Below are 22,900 nucleotides of genomic sequence, written 5' to 3' on the forward strand. Positions count from 1 at the left end.
CTGAAATTTTCCTGCTTGCGAAAGCCGGATACACACGAGCAGACGGATCACTGATTTATTCTGTGGACGCTTATCACGTGACCTGGCGCGTCCGAATCACTCCGAACACAAAAGGACGCCGTAGACGGACGGCTATAGCGGCGCGACTGTTTGCATTTGAGCCACGCGACACTCGTCTGCAGACTAAGCCGGCAATTCCTTCTCTCGCGTGAATGTTGGTTGAAGAGATCACAGTTATTTCGGAGACAACCAGAATAAAGTTGAGCTTGCGGGGTTTTGTAAGTGATAGCCTGCACAATAAAATAGAAGCTTTTGAAAACTTGTGTCACTACATGTCAGTTGTTGTCCCTATACTATAAGGTTTGGACGTCTAGTCAGAAGAACGTAATTGAACTGGAAATTCATAAATAACAAATACATGTTCCGTAAATTATTACAGAGTAATTCTAACTCAATCGTGAGTGTTATAGCTGCGGCGTGTGGCTTCAGCGTGCGTATGCTAAATGGCAAATAATAATAATAATAATAATAATAATAATAATAATAATAATAATAATAATAATAATAATAATAATAATAATAATAATAATAATAATAATTTGAATTGTGCTTGGTCAGCGATGCTCTAGCGATGTCATGCAGGTGTCGCTTATTGGCAATTGGTAGTTATAGAAATAAAGTACATAAAGCAAGTGGACGCTATCGCCAGGCGTACAAAAGAACGCACAAAGCGTGCAAGGAATTTTGGACTCTCGGGTGCTTAAACGCATTTGGGGACGCTATTTCTAAAACTCCCTAATGAACCGCGCATAGTAGTCTGACACGAGGTCAGAGCGCGTGCTTAATATTTCGGAACATGCATAACAAGCTCTTTTTTTCTTTCTCCGCAGATAACCTCTGCTACCTGACGCACGGTGGATCCTCGGAGACGTTCACGGTCAACGAAGCCTTCCCAGTCGGTAAGTTCGTGCGCACAGCTCATTCACACGGGCGATCAAACAACACGTCCGTACTGTATATACGAAGTGTGTTCTTGCAGCTCCCGTTGCACGTAAAACTTTGTTCCCTAGAAAGAAAGAAAAAAACGTAGCTTTAACGCCGAGTCATGCACACCAATTGAAGTGCCTGCAATGAACTGCAAGGCACCGCAGAAAAGGAAACGTGGACGCTCAGTATACCGTGTCTCGTTCAAGAACCTCCCCATTTTGTTATTCCTCCCCGCGTTCCCTTCACGCAGGGTATCGGGCCGTTCTCCCGGGGTACATTTGTCCCGATTTTCGGCCGCTTCTTGAAGATATACCTCCGCATCTCGAACGTGGAGTATAGTCGTTCGGCATGACATCCCGTAGTGCCACTATATAGGCCACACGAAAAGCGCTATTATAGAAAAGGGCTGCGGTTTAATTCTGACCACTCGTCGTGTTAGCGTAGTGGCTTTGGATTTGCGCTGCTATGTCCGAGGGTCGAATCCCGGCCGCGGCGCCCACATTTCGCCGGGTTCGCGATGCAAAAGAAACGACCGTGTACCGCGCATTGGGTGTACGTGAAAGAACCCCAGGTGGTCAAAATTAATACCGAGACCCCCACAACGACGTGTCTCATAATCATATCGTGGCTTTGGCACGTAATACTTCAGAACCTAACTTTTGAATGTTTTAAGGTTTGGTCGCATAAGTATCTTCACGAGCTTTCTACGGGACATGTCTGAACGCAGCACTCAGGATGAATCACGTATCAGGTTATTCGGAGAGCCTACCAGGATGTTCTTTGAGGGTTTAGTCCCTACAGCCGCCAAAATCATGCCGTGTCTAGTAATATAAATGTTTCATTCGCTCGAAGCGACGCGGGGCTTAGGACCGCTGTCTGACGCTGTTGGGAAGTTAGCCCTCGTGTCTTGTACATACGCGCACTAAGCCGGCAATTCTGCATCGTGTGTCTTACTTTCTTCACCCTATTCACGTTTTCCGTGGTGCGAGAAAAATCGTGTTTGTTGCGCAGAGAGCATCGTGGGCAGCCTTCAGGTTGCTGGCAACGCGAGCGAACCGTGGGGCGACATCGAGCTCCGCATGGCCGACCCCGAGGGCTCGCCGCTGACCATCCTGCCGGGAACCAAGAGCCTCGTGCTGCGCCAGAAACTGGACAAGGAGGGCCGCGACGGGCTGCGATCCGTCACCACCGACGTCATCTGCTCGCCGAGGCACACGCGCAAGGACGACCACCTGGTGAGCGTCTCCTTCTACACACTGCGTGCTACCCTGCTCACGCCGTGGCCTCTAAAAAGAAAAAAAAAATGATCCGTTCTCCATGTCGAGTGTATACGTGTTTGGAAGTGTCTATACGTACGCATATATGTCGGGACACTGAGTGTGCTTAGTGCGTGGTGCAACTTGTCTGTATGTTCGTTTGTGTCTAGGACTGTAAGTAAATTTCGTTTACACCCCTTTTTTTAGCAAGCTCTGCTCGAGACTTTTTGAATTTATGACGTGTTCCTTTTTATCTTACAAGGTTTGTTTTTCTTAATATATTTCCTATTATTGTTTATGCATACGCAATCGGCGAAAGGAAATTAAGTGACACTGAAAGCCACTCTTAATATCCTGCTCAAAATCACCTTCAGGAAGTTTGCAAGATTATTCGGTAAATTCATGCCACCACATAAATCTTGATCGCAGATATCAGGTGTTTCGCGTGGTCATGGTGTATTACGGTTTGCTTGCGTATTTGTTTTCAAAAGCTTCGTGCTGATATCCACTGTAGCGCTGTTCGGACGCATCTAGAAGCAACAAGCTTTTCAGCGTGCTCTTTCTTTGGGAACAAAGCCAAAAAAAAAGAAAAGAAAATCTGAGGGCGCCTAAACACTTACGAGTTGTGAATGCCACTTCGATTGCGAATTGGAGATTAACTCCAATTGAACGCCGCTGAGCGGTCCTGCGAGTTGTGAACGCCTCGCGGGCAAGCGAGCGCGTTGAGACGTTTGGAAGGTTTAGCCCCGTGGGTAAGATGGGTAAGACGGTGGGTAAGCGTAGGGTCGTTGGTTCGAAGTTCACCACCGCCAACGTTCTTACTTTCGAATTTATTCAGCTTTTTTTTATACATCTAAAGAAATTGTCTTGTTTCGGTTGTTTCGGGGGGGGGGGGGGGGAGGGGAACGGAGGAGAGGGGGGGGTCGGTTACGACTTCAATTCAGCCGCTGTTAAATTCATTTCTTACAGTTTACCTGATGTTTGTAGTGGTTCATTGAAGATTACATTGCGATACTCTTTATATTAACCATCAGTTCACTTCGGTCAAAAGCGAATACAAACATTCGTTATTTGCAACAACAACAACAACAAATATAATAATAACGATAGTGTTGGGAACGACCACATCCGAACGAACGGTTGGGAAAGGCATCAGTGGACCAAGACGGAAATTGATGGGGTTTATTGAAGTAACGTTGGTAGGCAATAGTGGCGTTGTCAAAAACGCGAGAAAAAAAAAGGGGGGGGGGGGGGGCAAGCAGAAGACAACGCGGTTCGATCAAGAAAAAGAACGTAAACGAAACTGGCGAGATACCAACGAGCATTACTTCAAAAGCATAGTTTGTAAGAAAGTAATGACATATTTGGGGGAAGCGCGTGCGAAACATCATCTCCATTTAACTCTGGAACAGCCCGGGAGACGTTGAAACCGCAAGATTTCTTTCTTGTTGGCTATAACAATGCCTGACAACTCGTTGAGGTAAACTGGTGGTTTCCTTATGCGCAGTCTCGGTAACCTGTAGCCGGAGCCACAGACTCAAATTAACGAACAATGCAACCATAGGCTTGTTTCTCACAGATGTCCTCTTCCGTTTCCCGTTACGTGCCCTCTTCGTGCCACGCGTCAGTTGGCACTTTCTCTTTTGCAGTATAACCAACTTTTTTTTTTTATTATCATTGCCTCCCACGCATACGGGCGAGTCTGTTACGTTTTTCCGAACGGCCGCGTAGGTTCCGGCAGAAGTCCCACTTTGTGCGCACGTAAGTGGGCTACAATAGCATGTTTTCCTTTCTGCAGTGGCACAGAGCTCTATCGCGCATGGGCCATGTGGCTTTCACGAGTTCCCTATAAGTCACGTGCATGCTCGTTATAGCTCGGCTCAACAACACAAACAAGAGGCTTTGGCTAGAGCGCCGGCTTGGAATGCAGCAGAGTGCTGGACACATGTCATGCAGTGTCCGGAAAAAAAAAAAAAAAGTTCTAACCGCGTTGCGCTGATGGAAGAACAACAAAAGAGACCCAAAAATGTACGAAGAAAATAGAAAGCTTTCTTTAAAGAAAGTAAGCGAAGGTTTCGAGCACTTTCACGGCAAGAAAAAAAGTATGCTAGGAGAGCAAGACCGACGTCTTCATCTCTCCCACTTTCTTTTCTTTTTTTCTGTACGGGAATTTGTCACGGCACCTGTCTAGTGACTCGCGAGATTGTGGAGCACCTGAAGAAGAAAGTCAAAGAATGGAGGGAGACAAAAAAAAAAAGAAAAGCAAGAGTAATTTTTTGTCGCGTGACTTTAGCTTAGTTTGTCCTCGTCGCCTGCAAGTGATTCGCGGAGCAGAGAACCCGCTGGCACCGTCCACCGGACACATGGCCCTTTACACTGCGCTATCTAAATCGTCCACCTGGCAGGAAGCGTATAATTTAACGGCGCAGCGGCGCCCGTCTATAATTGCGACCGGGCGGGCTAACGGAATTTCTTTCGCCGGCGGCGGCCTTGCCATGCAAATAGGGCGCCACTCATGCATGTACACGCGATGTGGATACGTATCCGAACGCCGCGCGGGGAAGCCAACTATAGCGTGCTAGAACACGCGTTCCCGGTGACGAAAGATTGGATAAGAAAGAGAAAGAACAGAGCAAGAAGAATAAAACAGAATGAAGTGGAGGAAGGTCTGCGGGGACAACAAGCGGAAGGAAACTATACCACGCACGCGGGACGGGCAGACAGTGGCGCACGCCTCTGGCCCAGCTGGGTTGACATCGCGTAGCCGACGAGTTATTTTTGTCTCGTCTTGTCTTCGCTTTTGTGCGTTAGTGTGTGCGTGTGAGAAGACCTTAGCGGCCTAGTCGCTATATCCGTGCGAAAAGTGTTCGCTACGCGGCCGAGCAGACATTCCTTCGTGCGTGTCGTGTAAACGTCTTCGTCTGGCTGCGGACACGGAGTCGTGAAACGAGACGACAAGTTTGTAGTTCGCGTTCATTTCTTTCTTTCGTTTTCCTTCTCTCTTTCTTTCCATTCTTTCCCGCACGTATAATGCGACGACAGCGGTTGTGACTGCAATCCCGGAGACACAGTGACGCGGCGCCGCCGTCATCGGTGCAGCGGCGGACACCTCAGGCCTCGCGACGACTTGTCACTTCCTAGTTCGCGCGCAGACGCGGTGTCGTATGCGGAGAAGTGCCGCGCTAAGTGCGTGCGTCTTGAAATAAAAAAAGCGTCGTGGCCCTACGCATATGTAATACAAGTGCGAACGGGTTTGCGCAATTCGTTTTCCTCTTTGACAGCCGTGCTGTGCCTCTTGACAAGTTCTCTCTCTTGCTTGCCTTTCTTCTCCGTTTATCATTTTTAGTTTCTCTATGTAGAAACTTCCTCGCCGTACTGGCTGCCGTATCGTTGCCAAGAATTATATCTGCATCTACACAGCGAAAAAGGCATCGAGGTAGGAAAGGGGGCAGGCGGGGGGGGGGGGGGAAGCGTGCGTTGCTCGGCAAGCTGTAGAACTGCAAGGCTGGGAGAGAGCCCAGTTCGCTTATCCTTTATTTATTTATTTATTTATTTATTTATTTATTTATTTATTTATTTATTTATTTATTTATTTATTTCTCATACAACTGCTCAAAAGCGGAGCAAGGCGTTTCGTGCACTTCCGTGTGCGTTCGCAATGCCCACGCGCGTTATGCCCATCCTACCGTGAGAGAGCCTTCGTGTTATTCTGTCATTTATTTTGCGCAATGCAGGCCGCAGTCCGGTCACGAGGTTTGTGTTTTTTTTCGGAAGGAAGAGCCGTGGAAACTCTAGAACTTGAGACCTTATGCGCACAAGCCGGACGCTACGAGATTTCGAGAGGCGCCATCGGTAGAGTCGCGTGGATTAAACTTATTATGTATGCCGAAATGGGCGAGGACAGGAAGACGCCCGTTGCGCGGATCAGCCTCGCTTAAATTAAATACCGTGCCTAATAACTTTAGGATGCACACCCAGTAAAACTCTTAAGCTGGATGCCACTTGAATTTGCGTTCAGTTACCAGCCAGATTCTTGTGCAGGCGGTCGTGCAGGAATCAGGATAAAATCGAAATCCGTTTGAGTGCAGAAGCGAGGATGCCAAGAAAAACAGTCTGGCCGGAGCAAAACAGCAATGGCTAAATAATTGCTAGAAAGGATGGAGCGTCGGATGATAACTGGAGAGTTCCGGCTATAGCGACGAGCTTGGTACACTAATTCAGGAGTAATTAGTGATCGCGGAGGAAAAAAAAAAAAAGAGAAGAGGAAGCGCACAGACAAATGCTCGCGCGCGCGTCAAATGCTCCAGTATATATGCACAAGTTATTTGCCGTCTAATTCGGGCCTGTCTCGCAGGAATGCTATAAGCATCTTAGTTTTGTGCAAGGCAGGACCTAAACACTGCCATGTTAAGAAAGCCTCCCGCAGCTCAAGACGCATGTCGTGTCGCATGTTTAGAGCGTTCCTTAAGGCAGCTCTTTATGTCCTGTAAAGTGTCTATAAATACGAGTTACGCGGTCCGTGTTCTCGTCAACACCGCATATGGGACGCAATGTCGTGGTAGACAAATTGCGCTCATGTTGAAATTTTAGCGCGAAAATTAGACAAGGGCGCGAAGGAACGCTCGTGGCGCGTTGCCTATTCACCGTCCACGTTTAATTTTAATATTTCACCGTGAAAACGTGTCAGCTCGCTCAGCGTACCCTTCTGAAACTCGCTGCAAAGCCGCCTGCTGAGACCGCGTGGCATATGCAAGTTGCGGTCGGAGTCTAAACGATTATGCGGCCCGTGTTGGCGCTCTGCATCACACCACAGGCTACGTTGCGAGTGCCACGCAACGGCTGGCACAAGCGGCACTGTGACTTCTTGAATATGTTATCACGGTGAGCTTGAGTGAGTTCTGGCCAGTTGTTCGTGCTGTTCAACGAACGGCATGACGCATGAGTAACGGTGATGCTATACAGCTTAGCCGACGTCGATGTCATGTCGTGATGGCACATGTAGGACAAGAAAAACACCTTGCCATTTATTTCCTGCCAAATTGTGCGCCTTTTTCAAATAATCCCGCATTGACAAAAAACTACCACCGTCCTCCAATGTGGGGTCATCGCGTTTCCGGAAGCAGCCGCTTTCCTTAACTAACTATAGGAGGCTAGCAGACGATGTCATACCGCCAAGCTAACCGATATCTTCGAGCTTTTCTCTGAAGCCGTGGAGCTCCGCGGATGCATGTACTAAACACTACTTTAATAAAGAATCTCTCACCACTTCCTTCTACTTTGCTTCCTTGCGGGGTACAACCCTGCCCGTTAAAAAGAAGAAAAGGAAGAAAAAAAACAACACTGTGCCCAGACCCGCTCAGTGCTATGCGATTAGGTTGTGCCCACGAGCGCATTCGATATTGCGTTTGCGTGTGTCCGAGGTATTTCAGTCGCTTAAGTGACCAACGAGCGAGCATCTATCATAGGGAAAAAGCCAAGCGTTGAAAATAGCTGGAGCCCACGGCTGGCTGAAATCGGTATGGTTTATCGGGCACTCGCCACCAGTATAAGGGCGCGGTGGCTTGGTGCCGCAGATGCGCGTGCAATCAGTATTAGCATCGTTAACCGAATGAGGCCAACTACAGAACGGAGGCTCTTTTCAATACTACTCAATCAATCCTTATTTACGCCATCTACGCCTCGCGTATAGTTTGGGGTTCCTAGTCTGGTCGCTCCGTAGGTCTAATAATTGCGTCTCGCAGCGTGCTTTTTTCATGATTTCTTTCGCTAAACAGTAACGTTACCTAGGACAACTTATAGAAACATACGACAGGTGTTAGTATATTAGAAACTATGGGACGACTTCACAGTGCTTTTTTTCGTTGTACTTTTTACGACTGGCCAGTCGCCTTCGCTAATATATGCCTGGAATCAGTGGCTGAAATTCGCACGTGCGAGCAATGCTAGTGTAAGAGCGTTTCGTGACTACGGGCCTGTGTATGATTATCCGGGATTATTTGATGCAGGTGGTGCGGTCATATGCCGCCTCATACAGGGCAATAACTCTGGATGTCACTCCACGTAGGTGTTCCTGACGTTCTCCCTCTCTCTCTCTCTCTCACACACACACACACACACACACACACACACACACACACACACACACACACACACACACACACACACACACACACACACACACACACACACACACACACACACACACACACTGTGTGTGTGTGTGTGTGTGTGTGTGTGTGTGTGTGTGTGTGTGTTGTTCAGCAGCCCAACGTTACTGCCACTAAGTAACCACGGCGGCTGAATCGTATGGCAGAGAGAATAGTGAAAAGCTTTGGCAATTCATCCACTGCTCACCGGAGCCCGTACTCACAAAAATGTCCTTACGCTTGAAAATTTTCGTCAGGGAAGCGCAAGCTATTTGTGACGCAGTACATGTTATTAGCGAAGGCGACTGGCGAATGGGAAGCAGCATTTTTACGAACACGAAGCTTTGTCAGTTCGGTCTGAGAAGTGTGCTAAGTGCAGGAGACTTTGTGTAGTACATTGTGAAGGCTAAAATAGTGCCATACTGCGGGTACAGAGAAGAGGCGCGATGCATTGGCAAGAGGCTGGTTTCCTTTTTGCTTGATAAACGCTTGAAACAACAACAGAGGCCAGAGAGCAATGCGAAGCAGAACACGTGCTGTTCCATGCAAGACTAAACAACTTGGGTTGTTTTGTCTTGCGCTCTTGCGCCTGTGAGTGGTTTTGTGGTTCCCAGAACCTCAACAAGGCGCGTTCCGAAAGCCTCAGTGGGAAAAAGAAAACACGGTTGCGGCCCGCCACGCAGCCTCCGAGCAGACAGACACAACAGGCTGGCCGAGAACGGCAGCGAGCATTTCCCACGCCTAAGCGCCTTCGCGCGCGAACACGATCGTGATCAGCGAGAGCGCGTTTATACCCGTTCGCAGCGACGCACGCATCGGTCGGTACCCACGAATTTCGACGACAGCGAGCCCGGCCGCAGTTGGTCGCCACGCCCCGCGAAGTCGGGCTCGGTGCCGAAACGCCGTAAACAGCGGTTTGGCACTGGCGACGACAGCGAGAGAACGCCCTTAATGAAGCGTCTGCGCAGTAATTAATTTCCTCGTGACGACGACGCGTGGCGCCGTATACAGTGAGCTTTCGGTGATCGCTGGGAGCACTGCTGGACCGACGGCGGGAGGAGAAAAAAAATGCGGTGCTCGATAATAACGGAGATAAGGCGATTCCACCCAAGGCGCGTGTTTCCTAAGGCGCCCGCAAAGCATTTCCGGGAGCACAGTACGCGGGGTCTTCGGCCTCGCTACACAGCGAGGTTTCGTTTGAGTTTGGGCGGGCCTGCGCGTGAGAGCCACGCACGGAGGAAACAAAAAATGGGGTTTGTTTACCCACTAGCGTTGCCCGAGGGTATATCGCACGCGCGCAGCAGCTCGTGAGGGAAAAAAAACACTGTCTCTCGACATCCGACCTTTCAGGCGGAAGCGCGCAGCGTTATCTGCAAGATCGACGTTGTCAGTCATTTGACTTCTTTGACGCGGTTTTTTTTGTTCTTTCACTTATGTTCTATATAGGGATAATGAAAAGCTTTCCGGCCGCATTGGCTTAGCGGCTGGGGACTTTCTACTGCTGAACAAGAAGTCGTGTATTCAATTGCAGGCCATGACGGACACTCTCGATTTGGGGTAAAATTCGAGAAAAAAAAAGCGTTGTGTACAGGTCCTTGGGGTCCACGTTAGTGGGTCAAAACTAATCTGGAGTACCCCGTTAAGCTTCTGAAACGTGAAAGTTTCGAATCCAATCCAACACAAGTATTCTAGAAAAGAAAAAAAAAAGCACTCCGAATGTCCAAGTGCACCCAGACGCGTGTCTCGGAGTCCAAAACATGGAGTGACTCTAGTAATATGCTCAATGGATGACACATATTGTACATACTATGTTGAATGTAATGCCTGCTCGGCGGATAGTCTCGTCCTTAGGGCAGCTTGTCAGAGCGAATGAGTGTCCATGGCCACTCACCACCAGGTGTCTCTGAGCAGCAGAAACGCCTAGAGTTACTGTATATGCTACCGCAGGTAGCAGAGTTGCGCGTCTGTTTTATCACGCCGCTAGCGCCCCTATTGGCAGACCGTCATCACATGGTAGTCAAGCAACCGTGCATTACGGAGAACCAGATGCCCGGGCCAATTTTTGTATTTCCCGTCGCCGCCGCTGCAGCGAACTGGATTGACACAAGTTATCGCCAGTCAAATTCAAAGCGAATCCGGCCGATCTTGGCGTTCGCTGTTCGCGTGCGCACTAGCTGCGGAGAAACAACACAACGTGCGCAGCGCATCTCACAGTTGGTTCATCGCAGTGTCCGCGCAGTCCCATCGGAATGATATAATGACCGGGTGCTCTGCTCCCGTCTGCACGAATCGCTCTGAAAGCGAAAAAGCTTTTTATTCGATCCCATTCAAACCCATGCACCACACTGCTTTCACAGAACTGTCATAAAAAATCCAGCTCACATTTTCAGGATAATGCACTGCTTTGGTTGCTGTTTCTGAACATAAAAAGGTTACACAACTAAGTAAAGATATTTCATCTACTACTGCTTATGTGAAGCAGGATGCAAGAGGAATTAATGTCGTTATTTACCATACGGTAAGGGCCTTTACTGTGTTTTGCACTATTACCCATATTGTGGCTATGTCAATCCTGTGAGAGAAAAACTTTCACTACACTCCCACAGAAGGTTACTTTTCGAATCCCTGCAGTGAAAAGGCACATAATGAAGTGGCACTTGAAGGTGTGGCAGATATCCAGTGCCTGGTACGTTTCTACAGCAAATTTAATGGGGTACCAGAGTCGAAATACTAATGGTTGGTCATTTATTCACCTTGTAATATTTAAGACTGCCTACACATCGAGAGCTTTGGCACATAAGCAGGTATGCCTACTGCAAAACCCAGTATCCAGTGTCCAGTGCAGCGCCGGATTATGGGCCCAGTGCCGCGCGCTGGATGCTGGGGTGCTGGGCTGGCGCGGCGTACTGGGAGGCACTGAGTACTGGTGCGAAAAACAGCTCTAGCGCGTTAAATACGCGGTGCCTGGACACCGTATATATATTTTTTGAGAACAGAAAGAGAGAGCATTTTGGCGCAATAAAAAAAACCAAAAAGCTCCGACCAGGATTCGAACGTCGGACCTGCAAATCCCAAGCCCGATACTTTACCACTACGCCAAGCCAGAAGCCGAGCATCGGCGCATGATTTTCTACGTCAAGGACCAAGAGGCAGTTTTAGTTTCACAGAGAGAAGTCTCGCTCAGTCATGGTAGATGCGCTATCGCCCAGCAACTAAAGCTCACGCCTGTACCACAAAGAAAATTTAGCTGTCCATATTCAGTAGCTTGCTCGGAAGTGCCACAACACCGATTTTCACTTGCGATTGGCATTTTAACTTCGAAAAAAGTCCTAAATGAACCACTGACCCGGGACGCTGTATGGGCTGTTACTACCGATTTGGATAGCCGTTTGTTGTTCTTCACGCGAAGGATATGCAACGTTTTCTTAGTTCAGTGATGCCTTTCAGTCGACACGTCTGTCTATTCATATATCTTCGTCAGAGAAGCGCAGGCTAGGACTGTGATCCTTCGGCGACAGCACATATATACCTGTGTTCATGACGCGTCACATCGGCGCTCATCGCTACTTGTGCTGTTTGTGCGCTCATGCTACTTGTGTTTATTAAGGACACTGATGCGAAAGCTGAAATATCGTGATTTATCCTTGTTAGACTTCTTGATTCCTGAGCCTAGACGCGCCGAGAGCGTGCAGATGGACTCGGCGGATACGCTTGGCATAAGCTTCGGTGGGGACCGATCTCGGCGCCTTTTCTTGACGATCTTATTCAGTCAGCTGTTTCGATGCACTTTGTTTGCGATTAGGCGGAAAAGCAGTCCACAAGCGATGCAAAAGCGCCCACGGTCGATCGACAATACGGTAGGCAAGTCGCCTGCAAAAACAGAGTGCGGCTTCGCCGCATAGATTTGGTTGCTTGCCAGGCAAGATGGCGGACCTACGCGCAACTCTGCTACCTGTGGTAGCATATACAGTAATTCTAGAAACGCCTGACGCTGTCTGCTCATTGGGCACGGAAGGTGCAGGAGCGGCTGTCTCGGACCGAGTTCGCTTACGGAGCCCGCGGAGCCACCACATGCATAGTCCTTCAGAATACTGGCTAGCCTGGCTTGTTGGTACGAACAGATTCTTTAGCGAACAGCGCGAATAACGGGGCTCTTTTGTGCCTCTTTTCTGTGTCCCATTATTCGCGCTGTTTGCTAAAAAATGCCTAGTTCCTTATCCCTGTACTCCGATACCAGTCGTCACATCTGTATATTCGGTCATAAATGAATGTTGGAAACTTTCCAGTAGCGGATACCATAGTCTAAATAAACGCTAACAATTAAGCGTTCCATTTGTATCCAAAGTTTCGAAATATTCGCACATCGCCGTGCTCTGTTTTCGGAGCCCACCACCCGGGCGGACTTGCTTTCCGCTGTCCCCGACTATGCGACGGCGTCGGTGGGCCGAGCCGGGTCGTTTCGATCGGCCGCCGTGCCTTGTTCTGCGCCGACCTTTCACCTGCGCGCGGCTCCTTATTCTAGTGATTTTGTTTTTTTCTTGTCGCGAAGAAAGTGGCAGCTAGCGCCGACGGTGGTAATGATTTCCACCGCGACTTGACCTCTGACTCGGCGGTTCCGCAGAGAGGGCGAGCTCGAGCGATTAGCATGAATGGCCGACTAATGAATAGGCGCACGCTGGCTGTACGTACTCGCACGTGCGGTCGTAAAATTCCTATAGCTTCCTAAGCCTCTTTCATAGCTCTGTTTCGACCTGCTATCCAGCCTTTGGGCACGGTCTTTCTCATCAGCCTCGATCTTCTTTTCTCTCTTCGCGTGCTTGCTGTGTGCTACTTGTTTCTTTTGTGAACTGTCTCTCTCTGTGGGATTACTTAGCTGGTTTTAAGAGAGGGGGTCAGATACGTACAACTGGTGCGTTCGAACATTTGGCACGCTGCAAGTAGCACAGCTTGGCGAGTTGGCTGGGATTAGTATTGATTGCAACGTGCTCACAAGCGGACGCAGCGGGAGCGCTTACTTAAGGAAAATAAAATTTTCTTGGGAACTACGAAAGATAAGTTCAACAACTCAATGGCTAAGGCGTTGTGCTGCTGAGTACGAGGCCTCGGGTTCGATTCGGGGGGATATGCAAGAACGCTCACGTGCCGTGCCTTGGGTGCGCATCTCAGAGAACTCCGGAGGTTCTTGCCGGAAACCCGGGGAACAGTTATGCCGGAACCCTGTAGACTGCGGCGGACCTCATAATCAGATCTTAATTTTGGCTCGTCAAACACCATCGTTTAATATTTCCTTTTTTACGAAAGCCCAGCCAATGCGCACGCATACAATCACAACAATCTCCTTCTACGCAAAGCAATGTGACACTGATAAAAAAAAAAGTGTCGATGGGATTGACACGCAGTCATTAACGTTTTCCCCTACATATGGAACACAGGGCTTCCACATTATCACGCACGGGTTCTCATCCACATGCCACATTAACACAAACGCACATTACCGCAAATAATGACTGGTGATCACGTAACCTATCCAGTGGACAGGCATGTGGACCCAAGTTGCTTATCGCGCCGTAATCAAAATGAATGAAATAACCGAAGGCGTGTTGGATGGTTCATACCAACTGCGAGCACCGTGCTTCGCTTACATACAAATAAACTTACCCGTTGCAAACGTAGATGGAATTTCTTATACGAAAAGCAGACAAATCGGCTCGAAATTGTGTCCGAGCTAGCCTGCTACCTCTTTCATTGTTAATATCTTCAACCCCAGCGGCACGGCATCTTCGTTCGATCGTATTTCCGAGTCTATCAATCAGAACACTTTCGAGTGCTCATTGGTTTATATACAGGGGATGTGGACTTAGGGTTGTGCAGTCTTAAAACGCGACGATTAAGAGATCAAGAGACAGAAAGGCAAACAAACTGAGGTCAGTTATGAGCCCGAACTGCTGCGGGTAAACTGTCCAAGGCACACAGCCTTCACCAGGACTTTATATTTGCAGTTAACATTACTGCACCTTAGCTAATTGAGTAGCGATGTTAAAAATGTGTCAGAAGAGGCGCGAGGATGCCGTCTTCAACATTCAGGAACTCAGTTAGCCTACGTGGCTGCAAAAAGACTTGGGCATCTGTTGTCTCGACGTGCCTTCACATTATCTCATAGAGCGGCGACCACATTCATATTTCACCGCTCCAGTTCTGCATCTGCTATGCTGTACATACCTCAGCACTACACCGGTCGCGGTCGGTTGATTTTTGCCGAAACGGCCTCTCCCCTCCCTACTAAAGTAAACGGGTCAGTCGGTACCGCCTGTCGCGGTGATTTGTTCTGAGCCACAAATCGAATCTGCTCAGTCGGCTGTGTGGTCGGTGGTGCCATTTCCCCGTGCGAGACAAAGCCAGAGTCGCTCGAGGGTTCCTGCAAAGCCAAACAAGGCTCGTCTACGACAGAAAAAAAAGAAAAATGTTTCAGCCCGCCGCATTGCAGTTTACGGGGTTGGCCTATACACCAACGTGTAGAGCACGTTGTTTGTGACGCGACAGAGCACAACAGCGCTTTTGTGCGAAAGCCTCGACGCGACAAGACAAGGGTGACGGCGGCGCTGCGTCCAAATTCGTCGCCGCACCGTGCGCCCGCCACGGTCCAACTGAGGCAAGATGCGCACGAAGGAAACTGCGAAAAAAGAGGAAGGCATACAAACGCAGAGGGGGGGCCCAAAATACCAAGATGTAAAGTATGAAGCGCAACCGAGAGAAGAACGCTGTGTACGTGCGCGTGTGTGTGTGCCGTACCGTCGTGCGGTCGTCCGTTGCTTCCTTCCTCGCTCGAAGCGTGACGGGAGCTCGGCGCGGGTCGGGTCTCCCGGTCACCGCTGCCTCAGACGCCACGCGTTCTTCGCAGCGACGTCCGTGGCGCACTGTTAAAAGCCCTCGTACCACGCGGCGCGGACACGTGTCCGACAGGTGGCGCAACACGGAACTGTGAACTAAGCGCCACCGCTTGTATGGTCGCCGTTATCTTTAAGATCGTCGAAGGAATGACTGGCAGGCGTTAGAATGCGTTGATGGGCGACTAATAATAGTTAGGCTGCATTTGTAGATTGTACTTACTGTAATGTAGAGAAGGTTCGTCGTACTATTAACGAAGTAATGGCGAGGAAGAAAAGATGCAAAAGGGAAACACTGGTGGCTGTACAACCTTGATGCTGCCGCACTAGGTCACCCTGACGCCATGCACTTTGACAGTCCCTGTGCGCGATTATTTGAGTGTCTACCTATAGGCAGGCATCACGTTGCTTTTTAAAGAAGTCAGCGACTCTAGCTAGCCAGTTTCCAGAACTTCTTCAGACAAAAGAGGAAAAAAAAAGCCTATACAAGCTAAAGTGGTCCAAATGTGCGATGTCAGATTGGCGCTGCATCACTATGGTTTGGGCACTAAATGAAAGAAAAGCGAGCTTTAGCAAGATCTTGATGAGGGCTAGTTGGTTCATACTTAGAACTGAGGTGAAACAGCGCGAAAAAAGACGAAGACACAAGGAAACAAATACCACAGACAAGCGCTTGTCTGTGGTATTTGTTTCCTTGTGTCTTCGTCTTTTTTCGCGCTGTTTCACCTCAGTTCTGAGCTTTAGCATTCGCTTCCTGCACTGCTGTCACAATTTCCCCCACCAACCGCATGTACAATTAGTCTTGATTTCGTGTTGCTCTATTGTACCATATCAACGCAATCAAGGCATCTGACTCGCCTCCTTAAGCAAGGTAATATCGCGCTACGAAACCACAGACTTAACTTCTTATTTTTATTTTTCGGACAGACTGCACACCGCATGTCAAAGCCGTTGGCTGTTAAGGCTGAACGATATATGGTGTTTAATCTCTCTAGTCGACCCATGGGCAACCGAAAGACGTCGCAGTTGGTAAGCTGCAGGTGAATTTTGTTTACGTTAGCTTCGTTCACGTGCGCTTGAATATTAGCACAGGCATAGGTTCGCGCATTCTACTCCATCGGAATGCGGCGGCCGCGACGGGGATCCAACCGTTGAGCTGGTGCCCTGCAACAGAATTCCGTGCAACTTTAAAGATTAACTCGTGAGGTCTGTTTACTATCTGCAGATTTCTAATAGACATCTTTTATCTTCTCTTGACTGCTTCTTTAGTCTGCATAAAAGCAGTAGGCTGTATGAGACTCGTTAACTAGACGCTTTTAAGGTTAACATCCATGCCTTCTCTTTTTTTTCTCTCGCTCTATCTTTCTCTCTCCATAGACTGCACAGCAGCAGCAGTCATTAATAAGCCTAATTTTCTGGGCCTATTTAAATGAGAATACTTCCAAACGTTTGCATTCACTGTATGGAGAATATGTGAACGAAAGTGCGAGAATGCAAGTCCATAAATTATCCATGGCGTTGCACAGCAGTCGTAGAAATACATCGCCAACATTTCCAACGTCACCAAATAAATCAAATCAAATCAGCATGAACGAACTTTCCATAGACTGTCTAAGCACGTTTTTGCAACGACAGACGCTGAGCTACTACTTCAGGAGTCGGTAGACGACGGCGAGTTCCTCAGTAGATTATGCCCATATGTCGAAGGCCGAAGCGCTGCCGGGGTTAAACAAGACGTAATATTCTTAGAGGACTACAGAGCAGTGCACTTTTCAGTTCATATACGGGCGTTAGACTGCATTGTGCTCAATACCGCCGATGGAAACACATGCAAAGAGGGGGTTCTCTATCGAATGGAACTGGCTTCCATGTTTGTGAGAGTAGGTCAGGGCCTCTTGGCTGCGTGATACCTCACTCTGTTGTCATCCTTGCTGTCACTCTTTGATTAAAACGAACCGTACGCAATCGGTACATCGTAAACATCGTGGTCAGACTTAACATGTACTGAAATTACATTCTTTTGTCTTATGTGCCAAAACCTCCATCTCAATATGAGGCAGACGCCGTCCTGGAGCACTCTGAATTATTATTGATCACCTGGGAGTTCTTGAACGTGAACCTAAATATACAAGTACTCGAGCGTTTTTCGGCCTCTCACTTCCATGGAAATGCGGCCACCGCTGAGGGGATCGAACCCGTGACCTCGAGCTCAGCAGATCAACGCCATAGCCACTGGGCTACCGTGGCGGGTTTCGAAAAACAGTGATCGCCTATACAGGATTCTTCCTTTTTTTTTAGCTGAAATAATTTTTTAAAGATTGCGTATGGCACATAGCACAATTCTAACCCTTGATCTAAATCACTTGATGAAGCGGACATTACTTGTACGAGAAATCGAAATGTTCAATTGAATAATTAACCTAATTATGCTCATTCACATTTAATTAATTACTTTCCGCCACATATTACAAGCTACGAATCATAGCCGCTGAGTTTGCACGGCGTATCCACTTGGAGCGAATTCTGTGGACAGCATTAGTTCCGAAATATTAATTTTGAAACTGTCCGTCGAAATGTATAGGTGTTCTATAGTCACTTTTGTGCTTCAATGCATAAACAGCGGTTTCTTAAAAAGTAACTGGAACGGCAATGCATTTCTACGGTCCCTTTGAAAATTAATATCTCGAAACTGATGCTGCTGTGCAGAGAATTCTTTCCAAGTGTATACGACGTGCGAACTCAGCGGCTACAATTCGTAGCTAGAAATATGTGGCGTAAGCTAATTAATTAGAATGTTAACTAGCGTAATTAAATTAGTTATTCAATTGAACATCTTGATTTCTCGTAGAAGTAATGGCCGCCTCATCGAGTAACTTAGATCAAGGGTTAGAATTGTGCTATCTGCCATAGGCAATCTGTAAGAAGATTTGGTGCAGCTAAAAAAAAAAAAAAACACCCTGTAGGTCACAAACGTACAAATACTCATTTTGTTCGAGTAACGACACTGACTGGGCGAGCTGGACTGTGTTATTTTTTTTTTTTCGTCTTTGTCTGTTGTTGCGCTGCCAGATCGTGGGCTCGTTCTGTTCGCTGACGGCTTTAATTCGGTTGTAGGCTCACCGAAGCCGTCATTCGGCCTGCTGCAATTTGCAAGCGTGGTGTTTTCCCAAGGTGTTGCTTATACACGCGCCTGTGTTGCATTCGGTGGCGAGCCGCCAAAGGGTGCAAGCTTTTCGTAGCATAGCCAGCCACGCGGCCCGAACAGTTACGAGGCACAGATAGCTCGAACATAGAAGACGTTTATTTAGGGGGTGTAATAAGTGGGAAGGCAAGTGGGAGCGGAAAGAAAAAAAGGAAGCGTAGTGCGCATGCGCAGAACTCTAGTATGACGGAGATGCAACACTTTTTTTTAGAGTGCGAAAGATAAGGTTAAAAAGGTTATTGCTTCATCCGGTGCCCAAGGTGCATGCTGCGTAGCACGCACCGGACTGGGACAAACTTTAGGTTTTCTTCGTGATCCCAATCTCGCGCTAACTTACGTTTACGATATGTACACGGTGGAGCAGGGGCGCGATCGGAGATATTTTGTTCGATACGCGTTATGTTCAGTTGCTGCAACGTCACAAAGTTGCAGTATGTAAAATTTGTGACAGCGGGGCGGAGAGAGCAGCCAATCAGGAAGCGGTGACCTCCCCGGAAGTTTACCTCCGTCGTTTGTCGTCTGCTTGCAAACAGTATACTACAAAGCCAAATACTTCTCGTCTTCCAATTGAATGAAATCTTTATCTAAAAAAATGTAGTTTTTCTTCTCAAGCCCAAACAAGTTTTCAAATAGTAGTACGTGTGACTACTGCAATTTATAACTATTAGGTTCTTTGCGTCGTCCCTAGGTGGTGTCGCGCAGAGCGAGAAGGAAAAAAAAAAAGACGGGAAGAGTGGCGCACTTTTCAAGAGGCAGCGACAACATCCCAGTGGCTCGCTGGCACCGATGATGTTGTCGATTTCTCTGTACAACCAACGAATTATTTGTTTCGAGAAACAAAAACGACGCCGGAATTCACTTTCTGCCATTTCTTCAAACGCGTTTCGCACCGCCACCCGCTCTCCTCTTTCCTCTAGAAACGCCAGCGCAACAACCGAAGTTTCCAACGGAAGCGCCATTTTCTAGAATTAAACTATGAATTGGATTCAAACGTGCCATACCGCAGCCGAAAAGGCCGCCTGTTGGATCCAATCCAATCCACCAGACGCGCCATGCGAAGCCGTATGATCGCTCCAAACTTCTCAACTCCTGTCGCGTTCGGACGAAATGCTCGGTGGGCGGATGATTGACAGGAGCGTGTCGTCATTTTGACGTCACCAAAAAGGGGGCGGCGCCCCGCGGCTGGCGACGTCGGCGCGGAGTAGGCCAATCGCGCGCGCCGGTAACCGAACGAACGCGCCGAACAACCATCTCCGATCGCACACCAGATGCCACGAATTATTACACTGTCTCGAATGGGGAAGGCTTGTCTTCGTCCCGGAATGTTCTGTACAATGATGATAAGTTTGTCACCATTGCAAGCGAGACCACGTACCTTGGCCTCGTTGACAGCGACAGCGCATCCCGAGCCTGCCATTGGGGGAAGAAGTGGACAGCTCGAATGCATGGGCGCGGTGCCGGCGTCTATAAGAATAGCAATTTAAAGATTAGGAGCGGGTCTTTCGAAATAGGCAAGCAGTGACAGCAGCAGAGCCGCGCGATGACCGAGATACGAGACGCGTTTTCTGCTATGGGTTATATGTTTACACCGAGGAGACGTAGTTTAATATCATCGCGCGAGACGATGGGCCGCGGTAAGTCTTCTCTTATGGACAACCGTTCATTTGCTGCTCTGGTTGGAAGGACATGGCTCGAGCACCCGGAGACCAACACAACTGAAAAGATGACTGGTTGCGTCTCTTATTTTTTCTTGTACGCTTCCTGGTTTTCCAACCGACCCATACGTCCGCTTGGACTCCGTTGCCCTGGCCGCGAACTAACAAAAATTATATTAGGCTACGAACAACGTGTGTTGGTAACGCCCTGCTGGCGTACGCAAGACATCTCCTCAGTCTAAGAACCAAGCACTTCCAATGGGCTGCTTTTGAGAACGTATATAAAAAATTAGGGAAAAAGTGAAATGTTTAGGTCCACAGGCTGTTCATGGAGATTCAGGCATAGTGATACTATCCCGCTTCATTTTTCATTTTCTTCCTTTTGCGATGCATCACGGACTGTAATTTCTTTTTTTTTGTGCCTTTGTTTTACTGCTCGTTGATATATATTGTTTTAATATGTCGACGCATTCTGTTAGGACATTCCGATATTAGTGGTTTGTGTGTTTTTTACTCAAAACACGTTATAATTAGTTTCCATGCAGCTACAGCGTTTGTCGAAAAATATAACGCTTAAGCGGGGGCATCTGTCGCAAGCATGTCAGCTATATTTGACGGCAGAAGGCGAGCCATTCACTGCGAGACTTCTCGAGCAATAGTCAAGCGCAATGCTGCTAAGACCTTTTTAAAAGTAATTGTATGCAAGGAAATGCTCACACCTCGTAAGTGCGCTACGAGGCGGGAGCATCTGCTACCCCTCTGCCACGACGTCCGATAAAAACAGAAACGCTTAGCATAGGATAAAGCCATAGCGATAAAACAAGTTCAGTGCAGTACGTGTGAAATCTGAGACGCATAAGCGTATTCAGTGTGAATTTAACTGCCCCTAAACACAGTGACTTCCAAATTCATCATATCGAGGTAAACATGCATACGCTCCTAGAATTCGAAACGCTCCCCGAATGCCTCGACAGAACGCAAAAAAGAACTACATTAAGGAGCGGATGTCTACAGAGCCAAGTACAGCTTACGTCCGATTTTTCAGACTCCCTAGGGGCCGCGGAAACATCCGAAACATCGGGCAATCCGAAAAAACGAATGCATGCCTTTTACTGCCCCCAAAGGCTCAATTCGCCACAGACACGTCCGAAATAGCTCTCTAGGCCTGCCAGTGCACTTATTAGGCGTGTCGGTGCTCGTACTGCAAGAGAAGACGGCGGGTGCACGCGTGTATAATTAAGCAATACATACTGTGTCCCGTGACAACTGCCTCTTTCCACTCACGGTGCGCTTCACAGCAATACATCGCGTATTCTTCACTGCGTAACAATTCTGTACTGAGGCGAAGCTGACTTTCGAGAATCGGCACTGTTCACCGCGTCGTGCTTTTCGAGCTTCGAAGCCATCGGCGAGGATTAAAAAGGCCGAATCGGCGTCATTGCTAACAGTTGCGAATTGTTTTAATGGAAAACACGGCGCCGAACAGCAAGAGGCTTGGTAGTGAACTTCGGAGTAGCTAGGCCTGGCGTTGTCGCGGTGGTGGCTACGGCTGCCAGTGGATCTGCGTGCTAGATCGCCTGTTCGAGGCGACGAGATAATCAATGTGGTGGTGGTGGTGCCTTCGATCAACGCCATTTCGGACCTGCGGGCATGACAAAACGTCCGGAAAATCGGACGGCGAAGGGTGCTTGCGTTCAAAATTTCAGACGTTCTTACACATTGACTATGCGAGGTACCGTGGCGGTGCCGCGAAGGCGTCCGAAAAATCGGGCGTTCGGAGAATCGGTCGTTGACTGTAGATATTTTTCGTGCCAAGCGTCATGTTGGTTGCCGTGTACGGAAGCGTGACGACCCTATAGTGTGGAATGCGGCGCAGTTTACCCGAATTCTCCGCAAGATAAGTGCAGCAACAGCGTGACTGTAAACACATACTGCGAGGGGATCATTCTTCAGAGACCGGCGCCTGTTAACGAGTGCTATTGCAGGGCGTACTCTACATTTCGCAGCTGAGGACACCGTTTACGACCTGCGCAAACTTTGTGGACTGGTGTTTACTCGTTGTCTGAGGTTTGTACTTGAGCACGACGTCTACGTGACCGAGTCTTGTCTCAGAACGAGTAAGGAGTTTTAAGAGCGGATTCCCGACACAATGCACCGTTTTTTATACCGGTTTACGCGCGGAGTTTCAGTAAATACGTGGCGTTTGTGCCCTGCTCCAACAATGGGTATGGTTGTGTAGGAGCAATGCAGCCTCCGTAAGAGAGATCATGTTGCTTATTTGGCCTAGTTAGACGGCCTAGCAGCTCTGTAGGTTGCGTTAGGCCTAGACCAAGCAAACACTGGTGAATAAAGGGGGGGGGGGGGTTCAGCAGCGTGTGTGATATGAAACGTCAAAGAAACGACGTGTGGGTCAACCTTTTCTTTGTACTCATTCTAGCTTTTGATTGCTACTGGCACTTCTTTTTCACGTTATCGCACGGACAGCAAAAGAAGAAAAAGAAGAAAGAAAAATCTCTTCGCGCTCACACGTGAATGGGAGTGACGAGAGCCTTTGCGTTTCCGCTGATGAGAGTGTAATAAAGATGCGGTAAATAGTGTGCGGAGACTGAACGCCAATTGTAGTTACAGCAGTTCCCGAACGCGACGGTGGCCGCCAAGAAAAAGACCGGGTCTACAGCCAGCCAAGGTTTAATCTTCGGCACTCACTACGGCGAGGGAGGCCGTCATAATAGTGTAAACACTATTCTGACGGGCCCCCTCACTTGTCTTG

At 48.4% G+C, this 22,900-nt stretch overlaps 1 protein-coding gene across 1 annotated transcript in view; it reads left to right on the forward strand.

The window, feature by feature from the left end:
- The window catches only part of LOC142573086 (protocadherin-15-like), a 295,821-nt gene that overhangs the window by 237,539 nt on the left and 35,382 nt on the right, over positions 1 to 22,900 (forward strand). The window contains exons 3-4 of the mRNA XM_075682599.1: positions 891 to 959; positions 1,999 to 2,222. Coding sequence (XP_075538714.1) covers positions 891 to 959; positions 1,999 to 2,222 — 293 coding nt within the window. The remainder of the gene's footprint in view (positions 1 to 890; positions 960 to 1,998; positions 2,223 to 22,900) is intronic.

Source organism: Dermacentor variabilis, chromosome 2 (assembly GCF_050947875.1).
Source record: "Dermacentor variabilis isolate Ectoservices chromosome 2, ASM5094787v1, whole genome shotgun sequence".
Classification (NCBI taxonomy): domain Eukaryota; kingdom Metazoa; phylum Arthropoda; class Arachnida; order Ixodida; family Ixodidae; genus Dermacentor; species Dermacentor variabilis.